At 45.1% G+C, this 19,078-nt stretch overlaps 1 protein-coding gene across 3 annotated transcripts in view; it reads right to left on the bottom strand.

Annotated features, from left to right (window-relative positions):
- CNTNAP5 (contactin associated protein family member 5) overlaps nt 1-19,078 on the bottom strand; it is an 810,836-nt gene that overhangs the window by 344,886 nt on the left and 446,872 nt on the right. For all 3 annotated transcript variants that reach the window (XM_058715579.1, XM_058715580.1, XM_058715581.1), the window contains exons 9-10: nt 11,225-11,374; nt 8,218-8,389 (exon numbers count right to left, since the gene is read on the bottom strand). In XM_058715579.1, coding sequence (XP_058571562.1) covers nt 8,218-8,389; nt 11,225-11,374 — 322 coding nt within the window. The remainder of the gene's footprint in view (nt 1-8,217; nt 8,390-11,224; nt 11,375-19,078) is intronic.

Below are 19,078 nucleotides of genomic sequence, written 5' to 3'. Positions count from 1 at the left end.
CAACGGTTTTTATTTATTTTTGGGACAGAGAGAGACAGAGCATGAACGGGGAAGGGGCAGAGAGAGAGGGAGACACACAGAATTGGAAACAGGCTCCAGGCTCCGAGCCATCAGCCCAGAGCCTGACGCGGGGCTCGAACTCACAGACCGCGAGATCGTGACCTGGCTGAAGTCGGACGCTTAACCGACTGCGCCACCCAGGCGCCCCAAACACATCATTTTCTACTTTGCAATCCCGCTGAAGGATGTTGGATGCCTGCTAACTACAAAGTTGTAAGTAGTCAAGTGCAAGGCAAGGACAGGTCGAACCTCTTCAACCAGACCCCTTGGTCTGTAGCCAGGCTCTGTTACATAACTCGCCGTGTGACCCAGACAAGGTATTAGCGCCGCTGTGTCTCAATCCTGTTCTGTACCATGGAGTTAACAGTATTACCCACTTCATAGGGTTCACACACACACACACACACACACACACACACACATACACACAATGTTCTGGCACACAGTAACCATTTTTTAGGATTAGCTATTAATATGGCCTGTTATTCAGATTTTAAACTGTTTTGTTTGCTGCAAGTTCCCTATGGCTTTGACTTTAAGTTCTATTTTACCCACTGATGCCAATACAGCTTCTCCCATCCAGGGAGACAAATGCCCAGCACCTCACCTGTTCTGAGTCCCAGGCTTAATCCCTCCACCTCACCTGAAACAGCCCTGCCTGACCTCCCTAAACACAGCCCACACATCAAGTTCTCTACATCTTATTTCCTCAGTGACATTCCCCTGACTTGCTCTGCATACCTGAATGCATGTCTCCTTTTTCTCTCCTTTAGGCAATAGGCCCTCCATCTTTCTGTGGATCGAAAAGTCAGCAAAATCTGGATTTGAATCGCAGGTCCACCAAATACTAAGAATGCGACCTCTGGCAGCTTACTAAGCATGGGTGATTTTATCCCTAAGATAACAGTAAGAGAGCAACCCAACGGTTCGCAAAGCTGACTGTGCATCCGAATCACCCTGGTGGCAGGGGCTTTGTAAAACTCAGCTTGCTCCCCTTCCCCAGGTTTCTGATCCAAAAGGTACAGGGCCTGAGAATATGCATTTCTAACATGCCTCTAGGTGCTGGCGGTCTGGGAGCCACACTTTGAGAACCACTCTGGCTGGCAGAGCTGCGGAGAGGCTTAAATGAAATCGTATTTAGAGAATGTTTGCTCAGTAACTGTTACATAAACTCTAACCTTTTCTTTTCCTCCATAAAATAGACTAGCATGATAAATAAAAACAGCAGAAGTGCTCTTGTTTTGATGATGGCTCCATCCCATGAGTTAAAGGAGAACACCATATTGTAGCATTTCTCACTTGAGAGTTAGAAACTCAGATTGTGTGGGCATTGCCCTTGCAATGGCTTTTCTGGCACCCAATGGAAAGGCTTTCAATTTTAGAGAAGAACTAAAACATATGCATTACCATGCAATGTAAGCTTTTTATACAGCCTACTGTTTTTAACAGACTCCCACACACAGAGTGGGTTTTTAGCATAAGTCTGTTTATGGGAGGTCATCCAAAATAATGCTTCTCCACTCTCAGTGTTTACAACACTCCAAACTCTGAACCAAAAAGGTAAGAATCTTGACCACAGAGTTTAGCAGATGCTTTTCTTAAACGAATGTGTGTTGGGCGGGGGGGGGGGGGGGGCGGGGGGGGGGAAGGAAGTGGTTATGGAGTGAGAAGCTACATTTCATAACTTATTTGGCTGCAAGACATTTAAAGCAGCATTTCACATGTGACTCACTCATTGGAACAAGCCAATTGTTTCATTTTTAAAAGGGCTGAAGCAAAAAAGTCCCCATTGGAGGCAATAACAAAGACCCCACGGGAAGAGCCCTGCTTCCATACCTGGCTTTGCCATACTCCGCTAGACCTCTATCTTCTCCTATGCAAAACCAAAGGTGGATGATCTCCAAGGACCTTCCCCAGTGCCATCACTCTATGAGGAAGGGATGCGGGGCAAGGCGACACGTGACCACACAGACCCTTTGCCAGACCCCAGGAAACCGGATGAAATCAGTCTCTTTCCATCTGTAGAAAGCTTCGGTGTCATATTTTTTGGTGGGCAGGGTCACCATCATTCTAATGGCAGCACCACCACCCACAGGGTGTGAGGCTTATCTAGAATGAAAGACCAAGCTCTGATTTACAGCAGGGCCAGCAAGTCAACTGTCTCTCAAGTAACACAAAGACAAGTTATGTTTCATGGCAACTGCAGCTATTCTAAGACGCACACTCCCTCCACACCAAAATATCCCTTCGCGAAGGCACCCCTGAGGATCTGACTGGTTTCATTTGTATTCTCAAAAGCTTTGTTTGCAGTGGGAAGCAGGGCAGGAGCTCGGAGACAAAAACCAGGAAAGCTGGAGGGAGACGGGATTCATTTGTGCTCATACCCAAGGGCCTCCCATGGACTGATTTCAATACTTTGGAGCTGGACATTGAGATAGAGTTGCTGGAACTTTTCAGAGACCCTGTGAGATTCTGATCAGGAGGATAGCTGCTTGGGGGCACAGTTGGGGCAGAAGTCATCCCTCTTCCCCACACCTACACCACTTCTGTGCAGAATCTACAAAGTCCCATGACTTTCAGGATTGGAAGTTTTTAGGACAGTGATTCTCAAAGTCAGCTCCTAAGACCAGCCCAGCAGCACCCTGGAATTTGGTAGAAATGCACATTCCCTGGCCCACAACAATAACGTCTGAAACTCTAGGGGTGGGGCCCAGTGGTTTGGGTTTTAACAACCCCTCCTGGTGATTCTGATGTGATCCTGCTGAAATTCACCTGCACAAGATAACGAGGCGCTTGCTCCCAGGTTCATGTAAATTCAGGGTCTACAGTTGCATGAGGCAAGAAATAAGAACTGCCTTAAATTCTGTGCCCCAGGGCATACCAAATCACAAGCTTTCCTTACCCAACCAGGCCCTGAGAATCAAGTTTTGGTAGAATTGAAAGACTGCGGCCTTGGCACCCAAACTGATGGGCACTTTCCTAATGGGTGGTTGTTTGTGGCCCTCAGGGAGAGCTCCTCTGAACAACAACTCAATCCAAGTCATTAAGCAGAGGAACTTGAGGGCACATATGAGGTACATCTAAGGGGATCCACCCCACAAACTAATGGGAATCACTTGGCCACAGTGGGCTGGAATAACTTCGGAGGGAGACCAAAGCCTTCTCTCCCCATGGAATCTGGAGAGCTAGCAAACTTTGGCTATGGGAGTTAACATGGCGAACATTTACATACGATCTACTACTGTTTACTAGCCATGCAACTCAGCGCCTGGTTTCTCACACTGTCTCATTTAACTCTCATTGCAAAGGTAGATTTTACAACCTCGGTTTTGCAAAAGTGGAAACAGACACAATAAGGTTAAATGATATGTGTCGTATCTCAAGCTGACAAGTAGTGACTGAGAATTAAACACACTCTATCACCTCTTGAGGCTGCTGCCACCTGCACAGAGATTAATGAATTGCCCACCGTGTGACACCCACTCACCCCACCTCAGACGGTGTGTCCCTGTTTGCTCCTCTAAGTTTGGCTTCACACCTTGGATCCCGTCTCCTCTTCATATTCTAAGACAATATTTGGTGATGTGTTTCTTCTGCCCTGGACTTTGGACTCAGCAGGACTGGACACAGCTCCTCGAGTGGGCTTGGTAGGATCTTCCAACAAGTCCTGGGAAGAGGTACTTCTTGACCTGGATCACTGGGACTTACTTCACTCAGTCCCCCCAACCCCTGATGCTGCACACCACTTTGAATGCCCCCTTCTAAATGGCATCTCATTAGGCAACTAACGTTTACAAAGAATTTAATATGTTGAATATCCCCGAAAAACTTTTCTATGGTGGGGCAGAAGATAGGGCCACTTGTTTAGGAGCCACAGACACCCCACAACTGCCATTTCCAGGCTAGTGTCTGCTGGGTGCAAGTCAGGGAGAGAACACTGGCAGGGTTCAACTCTGACCCACAACTTCAATCCTGTAGTCATGGAAAAACTGACATATGTCTCTAGGTCTTAGTTGACTCTCTCTGAGAAATGGGAATATTGATGCCCTTGCACTGTCAGGCTTCCACAGTTCTTACCACATCTTTTGCCACCCAAGTATATACTTGGGTATATACCTCACCCATAGAATGCCTCACCCATTCACTCAATGCCTATCTAAGAGGTTGAGTACTGGAGGGTATGATAAAGTTGTTCATGGAGCAAAGCATTTATCGGGGGTGACTTTGCTTTGTGTGGTTTAAAATATCATGTTCTGCCTCCTTTAAGTCCAAGAAGACTGCAAGAGGTAAGTGTGGATCTCGAAGAACATTGGTCTGGGGTGCGGAAAACATGAGGTTGAAGATTCAGCCCGCAAAGTGAGGTATAGTGGATGCACATTCTAGTCTAGAGGTTTAGAAAGACTATGGAAAGTGCACGGGATTTGCTGGGAATGCTCCATTCTGGCCCCACATGTGGTTTCCACAAGGGTGCTCTACCTCCTTCTCCCAGTCCATCCCTGGACTGCCAGCCACTCGGCAATTTTACTGATGGCACCTCCTAAAGTCAGCAGTCTCTGCTGTCAGAACTGGGGGTCAGGCCAATCGCTCAGCCTCCTTCTTTCCAGAGAGGCCAGAAGACTTAGTAATTTGCCCATCATGGAGATGGCTGAAATGCAAACTGTTAGTTTAGGCTCCTTAATCCATGAGAATGGACCCTCCCACCTGTTACCTAAGGCATGGTCTCAGGAACATTTTGTGAATTTGCTCATGCTTCAGGGACCCTCACAGGAGGAAGCACTTCAAATCCTGGAATGTTTGTGAATGCCACCTTGGTTTTCCTAGAGTGACTAGCACTGAGAGCCTTATGGGTCACTGAGAGGGCTGGATTCTTCTGGGCAGCCAGGTCAGCTAGTTTTGAGGGAGAAGAGGGGGAACCGGGAGGGGTGGGGCAGACAACCACTGAAAGGCCAGGGGGAGGACTGGGTCTTTAAAGCCTACGAGGAAAGGGCAGAGAATTTGGCCAGGGAGAGAAGAGACTCTCAGGCCAAATCAAAGGCTGCCCTCCTTGGACTTTCCAGACAGGAGCATAGTTAAGAAAAAAACACAGCCAGGGGCGCCTGAATGGCTCAGTCTGTTAAGCATCGGACTTTTGATTTTAGCTCAGGTCATGATCTCACAGTTTGTGGGTTCGAACCCCACAGTGGGCTCTGTGCTGAGAGTGTGGAGCCTGCTTGGGATTCCCTCTCTCTCTCTTTCTATGCCCCTGCCACATCCTCTCTCTCAAAATAAACTTAAAAAAATAATAATAAAAAACACAGCCAAAAAAAAAAAAAACAAAAACAACAAAACAAAAACACAGCCAAACTTCTCCACCTTCACCTCTTCTAGCACACACCACCCCATCCCCAAATGGCAAGTTCTTTCTAGACAAAAACTTGGCACTTGCCCTTAAATCAAGTTTAGTTGATCAACATGTTAACAATGCAACACAAAACTCAGAACCACCTGCTTTTGAACCTCTGCCCCTCTCCAACAAATTTTAAATATAAGTTCAGGAAATAATTAATCAACCAAAGCCTTCTACCACAGTATCCCCTTCTGTTAGAGGCAATGTCTGGTAAATCAAGAAAAACGTGCCATTTACTCACTAAACTAAACACAATCCCTTATTATACAATTAACCAAAACACAATTGTATGTAATACAATTATACAGACTGCAATTACACAAAAGTAATGATGCAGTATAGATGGCAATGACTTTCATGTAATCGAAAATAATGAGAGCGTCCTTGATTAGAAATTAAGGTATCATAAGAGATCCCTATTGATGAATGTTCCCTCTGTTGAACTACACTTTGCAAAAGGCTGTGCTGGCTGATGAAGTCGGATGCTTCCCCCTCATCGTTAATAAAGACTATCGGGGTGGCAACCATTCCGTGTAGTACCCTTTATTCTGAGATCGCTAAACTAGCACATTCTAATGAAGCACACATTTTATTACCCACTTACCCAGCTGGTCAAATAGAAAAAAAAAAAAAATGAAGCAGAAGAGCCAGGAAGTCTGTGTGATTTGTTGAGGATCCCATGTGTAGTGGTATTAACAGAGAAACATGCACATAAAACTCCATCAAATTATATTGGTCATTCGGAGCATCCGAGGAGACTACAACCTACAGAGCTGATTGCTGTGCTGCTGAGGAGAAACACCTGTTACTTCTCATCAGTGCCCCATGGATGGGAGTGGTTCCCTTCCTAGCTCCAGGCTGGTTCTCCGTCCATCCATCCTTCTCCCTTTTTCCTGGGTACTCTTTCTAGTAAGCAAATCTGATACCTTCCTTCCTGATTGTCACTTAGCACACGGGGCCACGTTCCACGGGCACACAAATTTCTTCATAATTCCTAACGGCCCCAATCTCTAGCCGTGTGCACACCATGTACTCCATCACAGTGACCTTCCATATCCACTGAGCTATATTTTATTGACCCAAAGGCACTATTCATTGTTAACATATACCCTTAGTTTATATGCCGCTAAGAAAGACATGTTGCCAATTGAATGATGATGCGCCATGGATTATAAAATGCATCCCAATATTTAACAATGGAAAACAGGCGCTTGGAACTGTTGAAATGCTTGCAAGCCGTGATCTCTCCTATTTCTCTGCCACTCCCCATGCTACATCCAGAGGACCCATCGTACACCGGCACCCCTCATCACACCTCAGCCAAGTCTGCTCGTCCTTTAAAATTTAGCTCAGCACCAGGGCACGTGGGTGGCTCAGTCTGTTGAGTGTCAGACTTAGGCTCAGGTCATGATCTCATGGTTCGTGAGTTTGAGACTCACATCAGGCTTGCTGCTATCAGCGCAGAGCCTGATTCGGAGCCTCTGTCCGCCGCCCCCGCCTCCTCTGCCCCTCCCCTGCTGGTGCTCTTTCTCTTTTTTTTTTTTTTAACGTTTATTTATTTTTGAGACAGAGAGCGACAGAGCATGAACGGGGGAGGGGCAGAGAGAGAGGGAGACACAGAATCAGAAGCAGGCTCCAGGCTCTGAGCCATCAGCCCAGAGCCCGACGGGGGGCTCGAACTCACGGACCGCGAGATCCTGACCTGAGCTGAAGTCGGACGCTTAACCGACTAAGCCACCCAGGCGCCCCTGCTCTTTCTCTTAAAAATAAACATTAAAAAAAAAGACTTAGCTAAGCACCCCTTCCTGAAAACCTTCTTGACCTCATTCTCCCCACGGCCAGGCTGAGCTGCGGCTGCCAGACGTCCCACAAATAAGGGTGCACTACTTGGGCATTTATTGCATTTTATCATAATGGCTCATTTATTCCATGATGGGACGTGAGCAGAGACCCTATAACACCAACACATGGGCAAGCACTTCACACCTATTATTCACCCATTTGTTGAACGATATATCGACGAGGATGACTGTAACCACAAGAATGAAGGAGGTAAGTGCTAGAGATAAAACGTGGAGAGCACGCTAAGCCTGGCTGAAAACTCAGAACTGGTCCTCTAATTTTCCAAAGTGTGTCTTTGAAGCTAGAAATTTTAAATGTAAGAGGAGTTGGAGCCCGGAAGAAATAAAGAAAGAAACTGAACTTGTGCCGCATCTGTGGGTTGCACAGTATTAAATGCTGATTCTCTCCATGGGGGAACCTGCTCTTTTCTGTGCCAAAGAAGCCATGGTTTGGAGGTGACACCACAGGTCAGTGGCCCCAGGAGTCACCTCACCACTGGACCACACGAACCTCTGTTCTAGACCCTGAGGGCCTGATGTTCATCTGCCCCTGTTAGAAAGGATGCTCCCTGCTCTAAAGAATAAAATGGCTTAAGACCGAAGTAATCCCTCCCTCCTTTTTGCTTCACTCTTAACTTCAAAGTAATCAAATGTTGTTTATGCATACAATTTTAATCCTGTCACAAATTTGTATTTTGATTTAATTTGCATATCCCATTTACTGCAAGTCAACATGAAGAGAGACTCAACTAATTTAAACCATTTTTCTCTGGGCCTGAAATCCTTTCAGAAATATTTTCCATTAGGCAACTCAATTATGTCTAATGTGGCTAATGTCAGTGGATTAGAATTTTGCTTAAAGAAACTCATATTTAGAACAGTGAGAATGGGAAAGGGGTGGGAGAACAGAGGAGAAGAGACAATAATTACCTGTCTTTGATGCTACACAGATCAATGTGTAAATCACTAAAATTCCCCAGGGAACCTTGCTGAACTGAAATGAGGTCCTTGGACTGGTTATCAATAAAGATGAGCCTCATGCAGCCTTGGAAAGCCTTAATGGGATTTAAACATTGGGAATCGGTGAGATTGTCGGGGCACCCTGTGGGACAGAGAAAAAAAAATGAAGAAGAATACTGAAATGATCAGTCATTGCTTTGGCGACTTATTGATGGAGGACCTGGAGGTCTAATTGTTTTGGGGGCTTTTTCATTCACAGCAGTGCACACATGTTCGTTGGAAATCCTAGCATTCTCAAAGAAGGGACAGAATTGGTATAAAACGGGGCATACTCAATTGTTGTACGGAACAGAAAACAACATGCATTAAAGGGAACACCGATACTGTAACATTCACCTGGTCCCTCTTTCTTTTCGCCTGTCGGTAAATTATCCAACCATCCAGTCGCATGGTGTATTTCACTCATCCCAAGAGGCAACATATTATAACTACTTGGGAGTTTGGGTTCTGTCTCGAAACACGCTCTAAAGGCACAATTCAATTCTCAATTACACTTTCAAAGGAAATTATGGTTTGGGTAAGGATGGTGGCAGAGTAATCGTCTGGCTAATTGTTGGCATTAACAGGCTTAGTTCCTGAGAAAGGTACACACACAGGAACAGAACTGGAATTCTGAAGGGAGGCACAAAGCAAACGCAGATGCCAAAGGAACTACGAGCTTAAACGCACCTAGTTATAGGGCTGTAATAGCACACTGAAAGGTTAACACCGTACCTCTTTAAAGGGTGTTCCTTAAAAAAACACTGCATTACGCTGATTTAGCATAACTTGCGATCAGGGCACTTCTCATTAAGACAGGTACACGGCAATGTAGGTATATGAGCGCTTGTGCTCCATCCCGATGGGTTTTAATAGGTTCAGAGCATATGGGAATGCAAGCTTGAAAACATGGCAATAACCCATAAATAATTGGGAATTATTTCAGCCATTTCTAATAGACAGTCACTGCTGGGCTGATGCCCAGCAGCTGCTTAACAGCTCACAGGCACACCATAAAACGAAGAGAGATTCCTACAAGTTCTAATTGAAACTGTAGAGAGAATTTATGTAAGTTGACTATTATTGCTCAGGCTCATTTTTCACCTCCCTTAAGTTTACGGTCTACGTGTGGGGCGCTTGCTTAAATGCCGTTCAAATCGCAGATAAGTCTCGGCCTTGTAAACCCAGCACCCCCTTAACTGGGGGGAAGCCAGACATTTCGTCTTTGAGGCATTCTGCATGCCGTAATCATCGAACATCATTTTCCTCAGAAACAAATACAAGAATGCTTTTCTCTCTTTGTTGATGAGACACTGCATGTGATGCAAGAATTATGCAGTCTGTGAAATGTATCTTAGGGTCCCCAAGACCCTTCTTCTGCTGCCTTTATGCTACATTTGCTAGCATCCCTTTGCTGTCCCAACATAGCAGGTTGCGGAGAACACAGACCTGGGGGTGGGTCCTGATTCTAACGTTTACACAAGTTATTTCATTTCAGCAAACACCAGTCTTACTGTCTGTGAAATGGGGCTACAATCACCTACTTCACAAAGTTCCTGCACGAATTAAATGGCGTAAGACACATACGACATTTAGAGGCACTGGAAGAGCTCCTTTCTTGTTGGAATCTGTTGTCCTTGCAGACGTGGGGATTTAGAGTGAAGGACAGAGGGTTTTGGTGGGGTCTTAAAAAATCAAACCACAACAGTATTGCTCTATGCTGCTTCCCTTCCAGGATACCTTGTTATGTACAATGCACTTATGCAAAGCCCCTTCTGGATTTCAAAACTTAACCACGTGTCAGTGCCATGAGAGAAGTGATTTGCAAAGTCTATTTGAGAGACCGCACTTGTAATTTTACACAAACACTTCCCTTCAGTTTCCTAATGGACGAAGAATTAGCAACCGGAGAACAGGCCCAGCCCACACCCGTGTTTACAAAAGGTGCAGCCCGTGTGTCCATTTGCAAGCATGTAACCCTGACCCTGCTGAAGTTCTCCAGCAGTCTGGCTTTGTTTCTCCACGTCCTAGATAAGTAAGTTCAGGGACCATCAGGGTCTTCCTCAAGGTCAGACGGCTCTTTGACATTACTCTCTAGAGACTGTTTCTATAATACAAACACATGACTAAAAAAATAGATACTAAGATTTTTAATGAAAGAAATAACTTGGGGAAAAAAACTAAATAAAACTGCACATGCATCTATAAAAAGGCAGTGAATTCCTCATCATGTAGTTTTCATCCATTCCAGTATGCCCCGTGTCTTTGTCATTGGGAATGTTCCTAGGATTCACCTGGAAATGGGGACAGCTGGACCTGTATCGCCTGCTCCACTGGAGCTACAAGTTCACAGGACGTCTAGACCTTCCCCATTTTTAGAGCCCTACTCCACGGGCATGGCTTCCAGGGATGTCGGGAAGGAACGAACAGACGGGGGATTCAGACAGCAAAGTGGCAGAGTAGCCTATATGGCTGAGGATCCTGGCTGTGCCTTCCCTGCCTTCCCATCTGGATTTCTCCTTTCGCAGGTACTGCTGACTGTTGGTACACATCCTCCAAGTTTTCAGCTGACTTCCTCCTTCCCAACGTGATCACGGAGCTTGGCATGGCTACAAAAATCTCCTTTGGACATGTTACATAACACCAGCTCTTATAGCTAAAGTTTTTCTTTTTTTCTTTTTTCCCCTCTGCACTGACCTAGATAGTTTATATCTGCACAGCTGTCAGAAAGTTTGCTTCTCATTATTTTGTGCTTGGGATTGGGTACCTGTGTGTGTGTGTGTGTGTGTGTGTGTGTGTGCACGTGCGCGTGTATGTGTGAATGGTCTAATTGCCAAAAAAAAAAAAAAAAAAAAAAAAAAAAAGAATGATTAGAGCAAAATAATTGTCCATTGCATTCTCCCTCCATCCTTTATTTTTCAAAAGCTGGGGAACTTACCTCCAAAGTAGTAGCTATTTCCAGAATAAATCTGTACGCGAGTGGTGTCCTGGGCCGGGGATGCTGCATCATTATCCAGAGTAAGAGTGATGCGGTCCCTTCTGGCGGTGATGCTGACTGAATGCCACAAGCCATCATTCAAGCTGCTGCCTGCAAAAGAAACAGGGAAGGCAGTAGGGATGATTGACTGGGGAGATCTGGAGCCAGCGGGGCTCATCCTCCTCACCTGCTGAGCTCCGTGCTCCACACGTGCTCTCAGCAGCCTCCCCGTGTCTCCTTTTGCTTAAACCAAACCCCCAGCAGACCCATAAGCCTCACCTTCCCTCCTCTCTTTACCACTTCACTTCTCTTTTTGTTTTCAAAGTGGCTAAACAATGTCTGATACATTTGAGTTCAAAACAAAAGGGCAAAACACAAATTGGTCTGTATATTACAACTACAGGTGTTGCCAAATGAACTGACCTCTTGCTATAAATGCAAAGTAAAAGGTTGAAAGGAAAAAATTAAAAATGCCCATGCCTGGGTGGCTCAGTTGGTTCAGCATCTGACTCTTGATTTCCGCCCAGGTCGGGGTCTCAGGGTTTGTGAGTTCGAGCCCTGTGTCAGGATCTGTGCTGATAACACAGAGCCTGCTTGGGATCTTCTCTCTCCCTCTCTCTTTCTGCCCTTCCCCTGCTCATTCTCTCTCTGTCTCTCAAAATATATAAACTTACAAAAAAATGCCCATGGTGATTTTATCTCTGTGTGGTAGGATTATAGGTGATTTGTTTTTCTCACATTTTCCTGCAAATGCCTTATGTTTCTTTTTTAGTAAGGGGCATGTGGGTGGCACAGTAGGTTCAGTGTCTGACTTTTGGTTTCAGCTCAGGTCATGATATCAGCCCTGTGTTCGAGCCCTGTGTCGGGCTCTGTGCTGGCAGCACAGAGCCTGCTTGGAATCCTCTCTCTACCTCTCTGCCCCTCCTCTGCTTGCACACCCTCTCTCCCTCAAAATAAACAAATAAAGTTAAAAATTTTTAATTAAAAATAAACTATTTTTAAAGGGAAAAGTAGATGAGGAAAGCCAGATTCTAGTGATGTGCCAGGTGAAGGCCGTCTACCTTTGGAGACACATAATACACTAGCTCAATCTCAACATTTTTCCTTAACTAATTAGGTGACACTGGCTATTCCTACCTTCCCTGAAGTCTGGCTTTATTGTCTGCAAAGATCATAATTCCTACTCTGTGTCCTTGTTAAGAGGATCCATTGAGATCAGGCAGGAAATGTCCTAGGACAGTTGGAGGCATCCTGAGTGTTTATTAAAAGGTAATTCTCTCAAGGGTGCCTGGATCGCTCAGTAGGTTGAGGGTCCAGCTCTCAATTTCAGCTCAGTTCATGATTGCAGGGTCACGGGATCGAGCCCTGTGTTAGCCTCCCTGCTGAGTGTGGAGCCTGCTTAAGATTCTCTCTCTCTCTCTACCTCTGCCCCTCCCCCACTTGTGCCCTCATTTTCTCTCTCTCTCTCTCTCTCTAAATAATAATGATATTTTTTTTAAAAAGGTAATTCCTATCTTGTTCTTTTGCCTCAGATGTCTTTGGTGCATAACTACCCTGCCAGCCTACCTTACTAAGAAAATTGTACTGGGAATTAGTCATGAAGATGGGAAGAGTTTCTTTCTAAAAAAATCTATCAGCTATTAAGACTCTGTTGGTGCCCAGTACTTGCTCGAGGAAACACAGTCTTATTCATCAGTCTGGTCACAAAGATGTGTCTGTGACAAAAGCACACAGTCACACGTCTCCACTCAGTAGACATTTCTTGTGTCTTGCTATGTGCGGAGTTGTTTTCCTCCTCTTATTGCCTCAGTTTTCTCCCCTGCAACGTGGGGGAAATGACTTCTAGGCTGTTGTGATAATTATACAGTAGTCAATACGGTAGTGCATGTAGAACGGTCCATGTTGCGTGATAAGCAGACAATGATGTTAGCTAAAACAAATGGATAGAAGAGCAACTATAAAATGGTCCCTGGCTTGTGAAGTATGGAGAGTCCCATCACCATGTGATGGAGAGACATATCACATGGTGTCTATAGGCTACCGTTAAATGGAAGAGGCACGCAGTGAGGGTTACAATACTGTCCTCTGCGGGGCGCCTGGGTGGCTCAGTGGGTTAAGCGTCCAACTTGAGCTCAGGTGATGATCTCATGGTTTGTGAGTTCAAACCCCACATCAGGCTCTCTATGGTCAGTGAGGAGCCTGCTTCAGGTCTTCTGTCTCCCTCTCTCCTGCTCCTCCCCAGCTTGCCCACATTGTCTCTCTTTCTCAAAAATAAATAAATATTTAAAAAAAAAAAAAAAGAATCCTGTCCTTCGAGTTCAGGGTAGTGGGACAGACAAAAAAGGCAAGATAAGAACACTGCATGCAGTTTTGGGTGGAGTGGTACTATGGAAGCAGAGAAGAAAGAAAACCTAACTAATGGCATAGGAGGATCCCCGAAAGACTTCACAGCAGAGATGGTGACAGTTTAGGGAAGTTCTGAAAAGTGCAAAGAGTTCTCTACTCAGAGAGCAAGAGTCTAGGAGTCAAAGAGCCTGTACAAAAAAGCCAGCGTCTGCAATGAGAAGCGGGAGAGAACAAGAAGAAAGCCAGTGAGAAAGGATCCATTCACCCAGGGACCTGACATGGAAAACTAAGGAATGGGTTTCCACAATTTCCTTGGATAAATGATTGTGTAAAGTGCTTTATTCAAGCCAATTCCATCAAAACCTTTGGGGATAGGACCCGAGGCATCTGCATTTAAAAAAAAGAAATGTTTATTTATTTATTTTGAGACAAGGAGAGAGAGTGGGGGGAGGGGGCAGAGAGAGGAGACAGAGAGAGAGAGAGAGGGAGGGAGACAAAGAGTGAGAGAGAGAGAATCCCAAGCAGGCTCTGTGCTGTCAGCACAGAGGCCACCATGGGGCTTGATCTCATGAACCGTGAGATCATGATCGGAGCTGAAGTCAAGAGTTGGATGCTCAACAGACTGAGCCACCCAGGTGTCCTGCGTCTGCATTTTTTTAAAAGCTCCCTGGGTGATTCTAACATGCTGTCAGGAATGGAAACCACTGCTTTAGAACAATGGGAGGCCATGAAGGGTCTTCAGCATGGGAATGACCTAGCTGGAGGTCCACTGTGCAAAGACGGGGTGGCAGAGGACCGCTGGGAGTCAAAGCAGGGAGCACAATGGGTGGGGCCTACTGCTTGCACTAGCCCCAGAAGACCAGATGATAAGGGTCTCAGCCAAAGTAGCAGCAGTGACAATGGAGAGCAAGGGACAGAGTAAGCTGTTTCTGGAGGTAAAAGAAATCAGACTTGGTAGAGCCTACTAGAGCAGGTCCTAAGAAACCAGCTGGAAAGCAAGCACTGAAAATCACAGCAGAGGTCTGCAGGGCTTCTCAGAATAGCTGCTGAAGTGCGTGTGCCTCTGAGCCCTCATAGGGTTGGAGAAGGTGCCCAGGGAGCAGCACAGCACCAGGTTGGGAGCCCAGCTGCACTCCACCAGGCAGCTGGGTCCCATCTGCTCACAACAGGCCAGATGCAAGGGACCCCCCTGCATTTCCAGCCAGCTTCCTGGCAGCCTTGGCTGCGGCCCTGAACATCTGCTTGGGGTGAACCCGGGGGCTGCTCAACCTGGCGGCCGTACTTCCTCCCAAAAGCCAGAGTTTGGGTCCTAACCACAGGGACTCTGCTGAGGTAGAGGCTGTGTCACGCATTTCCTGGTGATGAACATTTGACTTCCGGCAGGGGCATTTGGGGGGCACGGCCAGCTGTGGGTCTTTACTTCTTTTTATTCTCATTTGCATACTGATTTAAATACATTTGCATAACACAGGAGACTGCATCTGCAGACAAACTATAGACTGTTTGAGCTGGAAGAGGCATCGGTAACTAACCCAACTTAGAGGATGTAAATAGCGCCCCCCCCCCCCCACCAGGGACTAGCGCCCTGCTCAGCATCAGGGCTCCAGTAAGAAGAGAACGGAGGCGTGCCGAGTGTCCTGCCTAATCAGAGATGCATCCTCTAGTCATTTCACAGATGACAATGGCCTGAGACAAGAGGTCTGACCCATGGGAATGGCAAGGCCAGAGCACTGGCCTTTGTGTTCTGCTGCCTGGTCCCCTCCCCTTCCCACATCACTATCCATATCGCTCTCTTCAACACTGTCACTTAATGAGGGTTTGCATGGTTGCTTGTCTTTTTTTTTTCCTTTCTTTCTTTCTTCTTCTTTTTTTTTTCCTCCCTTTTTGGTCTGCTTTTCCTTTTGATTTGATCTTTTTGATCTTTTCCTCCATGGTCCCGAGTCCCTGTGTGAAATCTTCACTCTTCAGAGGAAAATTATGAGGACAGTGGTTCCTGAGGCTGACCACACAAAAGGCAGCACCTAGGTCGCTTCTGAAAAGACAGGTCCCTGGGCTCCACACCGGGTTAATTAAGGCAGGCTTCAGGGTGGCCCCAGGCCTTGGAAGGTTGTGCAGCCTGGGTTAGGAAACTACACCATCTGAGGTTTCAGAAGAGGAAGATGAAAAGAAGCCTGGAAAAACAAGGCTGGTTTTAGAGAAGCTGAGTTGGGAACAGATTCCAAGGCAAACGAAGTGACATATTCCCTTCTAAAAATCTGCTTTCTGCTGGGCCCTCCTTCCCACTTCATTCTGTTAATGGCTATATATGTAATATATATTTTTATAACCAAATAACACCCCTAGAAGTTCTCCAAGGTTTCGTTTCTAAGAATTCTTTTTTTAAAGGTACAGGTTTAAGTGCTATTAATTGTTCACAAATTGGGTAAAACCGATGCTGTCAGAGTGCTTTCCTCCCAAAACCTCCCTGAAGTGAAAAGGTCTGAAAGAAGAAAAGTTTTCAAAGGGGAGAATGAGAAAGTACCACCTTTGAGGCCAGGAACACCTCGATGGGGAAATGCTCCTGGAGGTAGAACAGGGTAATTAAGGCCACTTTAGGGTGGCCCCCTAATGATTCATAGGATTTAGGAGCCCAGGCTTAAAATGCGGGATTTGGGTTCTGGAAAGATTGTTGGATGATGACAAACATAAATTTTCTGACCTTCAAAGTGATGTCAAATAATATTTGCCACCTCCCAGACAGGCAACGGATACAAAACCAATACACATAGTTAGTGTAGAAAGAGGGAAACAGGCAATTTCATGTTGCTGATGGCAACGTAAGTTTGTACCTTCTTTCTGGAAGGCAAAATACCAAAGGGCATCAAAAAAAAAAAAAGCCCTAAAAATATCATACCTCATTTCCCATATTTTTTTTCTGAAGAATTAATCCTGAAATAGTACAAGCATTACAGCCAAGATTTAAGGGGAGGAGAGTTTATGAGGCCATTATTTCTAAGAGCAAAAATTCACAACTACCAGTATTTCCAACAATAGCGGGTTAGTTAAATCAAATATGGCATATTTAGTAACACGGAATATAATGTAGTCATCAAAAATTATAATGTCCAAGAATGCAAGTGATATCCAGATAAGTGGAAAACTCAGGCTAAATAGCATATGTCGTTATGGTATGCATTTTGTCAAAAATTACCACAAAGAAATACTGGAATGACATGGAATGATTAGTGTGTTGTTGTTTTTTTTTCTTACAGAGAGTACCAGAATTTTCAAAGTATCTAAAAACAAAATGTCCAACTTTTATGATTATTTTTTAAGACTAACAAACTGTTTGAGTTGAGAATAAAAGGAAACATTTTCATCCTTTTCCACTTCTGGCCCTCCTTGTTAACAAAGCAACTGCTCCCAGGTCCCAGAATTCAGCTGAAGCCACTTGTCTAAAAGCTCCTTTACAATAAATAAAAAATAATAAATAAATAAATAAATAAATAAATAAATAAATAAATAAAAGAGCTCCTTTACAGAGAGGGTTGGATAGACTTCTCTGTGCTTGCTTAAGACTTAACAGTTTTTCTCCATGAAGGAAAAAAAAAGGCAGTTTCCATCATTGCTTGCAAATGAACTTTTGAAATACGGGCCAATTGTAAAAACAGCTAGTAACGCACATTAACAGTGCTGAATACCTGTGATGTGCCAGGCATTTTAAATGTGTAATTCCTAATTCTCACAATGGTCCAAGAGGCCCAGTTTCATGGTCCTCCTGCTAAAACGAAAAGCCAGAGAGGCTGTCCAGGGTCATGTGGCTACTAGAGGTGAGTCAGAATTGAAGGGAGGGGGGTGGGTTCAGGAGAACCAGGCTGAGCTCCTGCTCTCCCTCTCCACCCCTCCTAGGCCAACCCTGCTCCTGCTGCAGGAACTGATGGCCAATTACTTCTGCAAAGTTCTATCTTCTGCCATTGAATTCAACTTTGCTTTTCTTTATTCATATTTTTGGAACAGCTTGATTGAGATAAAATTCACATGCCATACAATTCATTTATTTAAAATGCACAATTCAAGAGGTGCCCAGGGGGCTCAGTCCAACGTCTGACTCCTGATTTCAGCTCAGGTCATGATGTCAGGGTTTGTGAGACTGAGCTCCGCATTCGGCTCTACGCTGACCAGTTAGGAGTCTGCTCGGGATTCCCTCTCTCCCTCTCTCTCTGCCCTCCAACCCCCCTGCCCTCTCAAAAATAAATAAACATTTAAAAAAATGAAAAAAATAAAATGCAGAAGTCATTTTTTTAGTATATTCAGTCAGGCAACCATCACAATTAATTTTAAAACACTTGTAACGCCCGACAGAAATGTTATAACATATAGGTACTTCCTCCCCTATCTCCTCACCCTCCTCACCTCCAGCCCTAGTCACCTACTACTCTGCTTCCTGTCTGAATGGATTTCCCCGTCCTTGGCATTTCCTATACATGAATTCGTGCATCGGGTTCCCTTTTATGACTGGCTTCTGTCATCTAACACATTTTCAAGGTTATCCTTTGTTGTAGCTTGTGTCAGGATATTTTTATATTGCTGAATTATATACTCTATGGTATGGCTATCTCACATTTTATTTTTCCATTCACTAGCTGATGGACATCTGGGTTGTTTTCATTTAGGGGTATTATAAATAAAGTTTCTGTGAACATGTGTGCCAATCTCTGTGTAGACCTAAGCTTTCAGTTCTTGCAGTGAGCACCTTGGAGTCTGACCACTGGGTCATATGTGACTCTATAGCCAGAGCATCTCCAAAGTGGCCGACCAGCTCATCTTCGCACAAGGAAACTTCCGTTTTGACAATACTGAGTTCAAACGTTGGTCCTGACTTTTGGTGGATCTTCTAGCTTCTAAGAATTAACATACACTTCAACTTCTGTTTCTTAGAACGTCTACTTAGATCGGACGTGGAATTCTAGCTAATCGCCATTACTTCGATGCTATTTTTCCAGATAAGTAATCTTACGGAGCATTTAATAAGCCATTTTGTATACTTTTTCTAATGAGAACTTCACAGCGACTGATAGTTCACATCTGATGGAAGTGAGACTCAGAGCAGTTAAGTAATATTCTAAAAGGCCTAAACTTTTTTTTTTTTTTTTTTTTTTTTTTAAGAAGAGTAAGGTTTTTCTAGAAGCAGAGTTCTTTAACACTGTCCCTGGATAATTTGGACTGGATAATTCTTTGTTGGGGGTAGGGCGTTCTGTAATAAGCCCCTTATGTAGGACGTTTAGCAGCACCCCTGACTCACCAAATGCCAGTAACAGCCCCCCTACTCCCAGCATCACAAATATCTCCAGATATAGGGGCGCCTGGGTGGCGCAGTCGGTTAAGCGTCCGACTTCAGCCAGGTCACGATCTCGCGCTCCGTGAGTTCGAGCCCCGCGTCAGGCTCTGGGCTGATGGCTCGGAGCCTGGAGCCTGTTTCTGATTCTGTGT

The sequence above is a fragment of the Neofelis nebulosa genome, chromosome 2, assembly GCF_028018385.1.
Source record: "Neofelis nebulosa isolate mNeoNeb1 chromosome 2, mNeoNeb1.pri, whole genome shotgun sequence".
Taxonomy (NCBI): domain Eukaryota; kingdom Metazoa; phylum Chordata; class Mammalia; order Carnivora; family Felidae; genus Neofelis; species Neofelis nebulosa.
The sequence above is the reverse complement of the archived record's forward strand: the minus strand, read 5'-3'. Positions and strand labels throughout refer to the sequence as shown.